This window comes from Manacus vitellinus, unplaced genomic scaffold (genome assembly GCF_001715985.3).
Source record: "Manacus vitellinus isolate BGI_N305 unplaced genomic scaffold, ASM171598v3 scaffold_121_pilon, whole genome shotgun sequence".
Taxonomy (NCBI): Eukaryota; Metazoa; Chordata; class Aves; order Passeriformes; family Pipridae; genus Manacus; species Manacus vitellinus.
The window spans coordinates 390,367-393,798 of NW_021938903.1; the positions used below are offsets into that span (position 1 = coordinate 390,367).

General features: G+C 59.9%; 1 protein-coding gene across 1 annotated transcript in view; it reads left to right on the top strand.

Moving 5' to 3' along the window:
- LMOD1 (leiomodin 1) overlaps positions 1–3,432 on the top strand; it is a 16,540-nt gene that overhangs the window by 12,234 nt on the left and 874 nt on the right. The window contains exon 2 of the mRNA XM_029965877.1: positions 2,111–3,429. Coding sequence (XP_029821737.1) covers positions 2,111–3,429 — 1,319 coding nt within the window. The remainder of the gene's footprint in view (positions 1–2,110; positions 3,430–3,432) is intronic.

Consider the following 3,432-nt stretch of genomic DNA (forward strand, 5'->3'; position numbering starts at 1 on the left):
GTGATTCATCGGCCCGGCCCGGCCTGTTTGTGTTCGGCTTTATTTGTGAAGGTCTGACCCGCCGGGGAAAAACATTCCCTCCCAGCTGCGCCGGCGGCACCGGGGATGGAGCGGGAGGGCGCTGGTTTCCAGAGATCCAGGGGAAATATTCCAGCCGGGAGCAGGCAGGGATGGCCGCGGAGAGGGCACAGCCCGGCCTGGGGTCCCGGGGCAGGGGGAAGGAGTGTCCCCACTGCCCGGGGGTGGGGCACTGTCCCCAGGGTGCAGGTTCCACCCCAGCTCTGGGAATGTCTCGATGGGAAGGACCCACCCAGTGGCATCCCCTGCTCCTGCAGCCCCCAGGACATCCCTGGGAGCCCCATCCCTGTCCCTGGGGTTGGACTGGGGGGTTTTGGCACGTTCCCTCTGGTGCCTGTTCCGTCCTTGCAGGGGAGCCAAGAAATCTCTTAACTAAACAAACACTTCCCCAGTGGCATCTGTTTATCCCCCAGGCACAGACAGTGCCCAGGGCTGCCCTGGCCACAGCCCAGCCTGTTCTCTCCACAAAAACCAGGCCTTGAGGGCCAGCAGAGCCGGGTTTTGGGAAGGCAGAGATGCCCCAGCATGGACACCGTAGAGCCCTGGGATGGGGATGGGGAGGAGGAGGATGAAGAAGAGGAGGAGGAAGAGGAGGAGGAGGAGGAGGACACCAGCCTGGCTGCACACTGGGGTGTTTGGACTTGGATTTGGGGGTTCCAGGCCCTGGATGAAGCCACAGTGCTATCCTGCCCCCGAGAGGGTCCAGGGAGGGATCACCTGCCTCTCCTCCTTTCCCGGGAATCCCAGGATCCTGCAGGCCTGGGGGAGGGGCAAGGCCGGTGTGTTCCCGGGTTGGGGAGCAGGGAAGGGGTTAAACTGCAATTTACGGTGAGATCCTTCTCTGTGCAGCAGCTTTGATGCCAGGGATGTCAGGGATTCCTCTGCCTTCAGGGACCTGTTGGGAGCACTGGCTTTTCTCCGGGGGAGTGGGGGCGTCCCACAGAATTCCAGACTGGTTTGGCTTGGAAGGAACCTTAAATCCCAGTCCACCCCTGCCATGGGCAGGGACACCTCCCACTATCCCAGGCTGCTCCAGCCTGGCCTTGGACACTTCCAAGGATGGGGCATCCTCTGAGAAATCCATTCCAGCCCCTCCCCACCCTCCCATCCAAGAATTCCTTCCCAATATCCCATCTATCCCTGCCCTCTGGGAGTGGGAAGCCATTCCCTGTGTCCTGTCCCTCCATCCCTTGTCCCCAGTCCCTCTCCAGCTCTCCTGAGCCCCTTTAGGCCCTGGAAGGGGCTCCAAGGTCTCCCTGCCGTGTCCCAGAGCTGCTGGTGCTGGCTGTGCCCAGGACAGGCTATGCCAAGGGTCAGGGACTTGGAAAAATCACCAGGAATTCCTTCTGCCCTTCTCCCAGACCCTCCCAGCTCAGCCCTTCCCTCCTCCTCTGCCTTTGGACACCAGGAGCAGATTGTGCTGGGAGAACTTCAGGCGTTACAAGCAAGAAATTCCATGTCCCCATTTCCTTGGTTTTTTGCTCAGTGATAACCTGGGGGCTGATTTTGGGGAGCCCAGGGCTGGGGACAGCAGTGTCACCCGTGTCCCTGGCTGTGGCTTCTCCCCTGCCTGAGACGTGGCCAGGCCGGTGTGGGGAGTGTTGGGCTCCAAACTGGGCAAACCCACAGGGAATCCAGCTGGAAACCGCTTGGGAAAGGTGGGAAAGCACCTGGGGCTCACAGGGGGATGGGCACTAAATCCAGCCCTGGTTGGGAAGGGGATTCAAACAAGGAGAACTCACGGGAGGTGGGACAGGAGGGGCCTCCTGCAGCTCAGTGGGTTCCCATGGGACACAGCTCTGGAGCTCTGGAGCCCTTTGGGAAGGGGCTGGAGGCAGCAGGAGAGCAGAGGTGCCCTGGAGAGCTGCATGGGGCTCTGAGGAACCCTTCCCTGGAGCCTTGGCTGCGTCAAACCTTCCGCTTCCCAAGGCTCCAGGACGCTCCCGTGGGATGGAGGGGCAGGCCTGGGGGCAGTGAGACCGGGGTGGGAAACTCCTGTCTCTGTAACTCCGAGGTGTTCTTCCCTCTTTAGGAAACCAGGCTGAGCGAGAGCAAAGGAGACAAAAATGAAGAAGAAAAGGGAAAGGAAACTCCCCCCAAAGACCTGGCCCAGAAACGAGACCCCAAAGTGGGCAAAGACTCCAAAAAGGAGGAAAGTGTTCAGAAAACAGAGCCCAAAGGTAAAGCTGAGCCTGAGCCCAAGAGCAAAGAGAGCAAAGCCATGAACGATAAAGTGAAGGCCATGGAGAAAAAGCTGATGGGGAAGGACAAGAAGGAGGAAGAGAAGAGCTCAGTGCTGAAGAAGGACACGGGGAAGGACCACAAGGAGGAAGAGAAGAGCTCAACGTTGAAGAAGGAGGCAGGGAAGGATAAAAAGGAGGAGAAGGGCTCTTATGTAAAGAATAAGGATGCAGGGAAGGAGAAAAAGGAGGAAGAGAAGGGCTCAGCAGCAAAGGATACAGGGAAGGACAAAAAGGAAGAAAAGGTTTCAGCATCCAAGAAGGACACCGGGAAGGACAAAAAGGAGGAGGAGAAGAGCTCAGAACCAAAGGGACAGGTGGAGAAAGCCACGGGAGGGGAAGGGGAGAAAGACAAAGACAAAAAAGAAGAGGAAAAGGGTTCAGCTGGGAAAACAGCTAGGGCGGAGGAGAAGGAGAAACCCCGGGCAGAGGCAGAAAAGGCGGTGGCGGAGAAGCGGGAGGGCAAGGCGGGACCCCCCAAAGCCGCGGAACCGCCCAAGGACGACGAGGCCTCGAGCATCTTCGACGAGCTCATCGAGAAGGTGAAGAACAACGACGCCGAGGTGACCGAGGTGAACGTCAACAACTCCGACTGCATCAACAACGAGACCCTGGTGCGCTTCACCGAGGCCCTGGAGTTCAACACCGTGGTCAAGGTGTTCGCCCTGGCCAACACCCGTGCTGACGACCACGTGGCCTTCGCCATCTCCATCATGCTCAAGTCCAACAAGGTGCTGACCAGCATCAACCTGGACTCCAACCACATCACGGGCAAGGGCATCCTGGCCATCTTCCGAGCGCTGCTGCAGAACGACACCCTGACCGAGCTGCGCTTCCACAACCAGCGGCACATCTGCGGCGGCAAGACTGAGATGGAGATCGCCAAGCTGCTCAAGGAGAACACCACCCTGCTCAAGCTGGGCTACCACTTCGAGCTGGCCGGGCCGCGCATGACCGTCACCAACCTGCTGAGCCGCAACATGGACCGGCAGCGGCAGCGGCGCCTGCAGGAGCAGAAGCTGGCGCAGGAGAGGGGCGAGAAGAAGGACCTGCTGCAGGTGCCCAAGGCCGGGGCGCCGCCCAAGGGGTCCCCCAAGGCGTCCCCGCAGCCGTC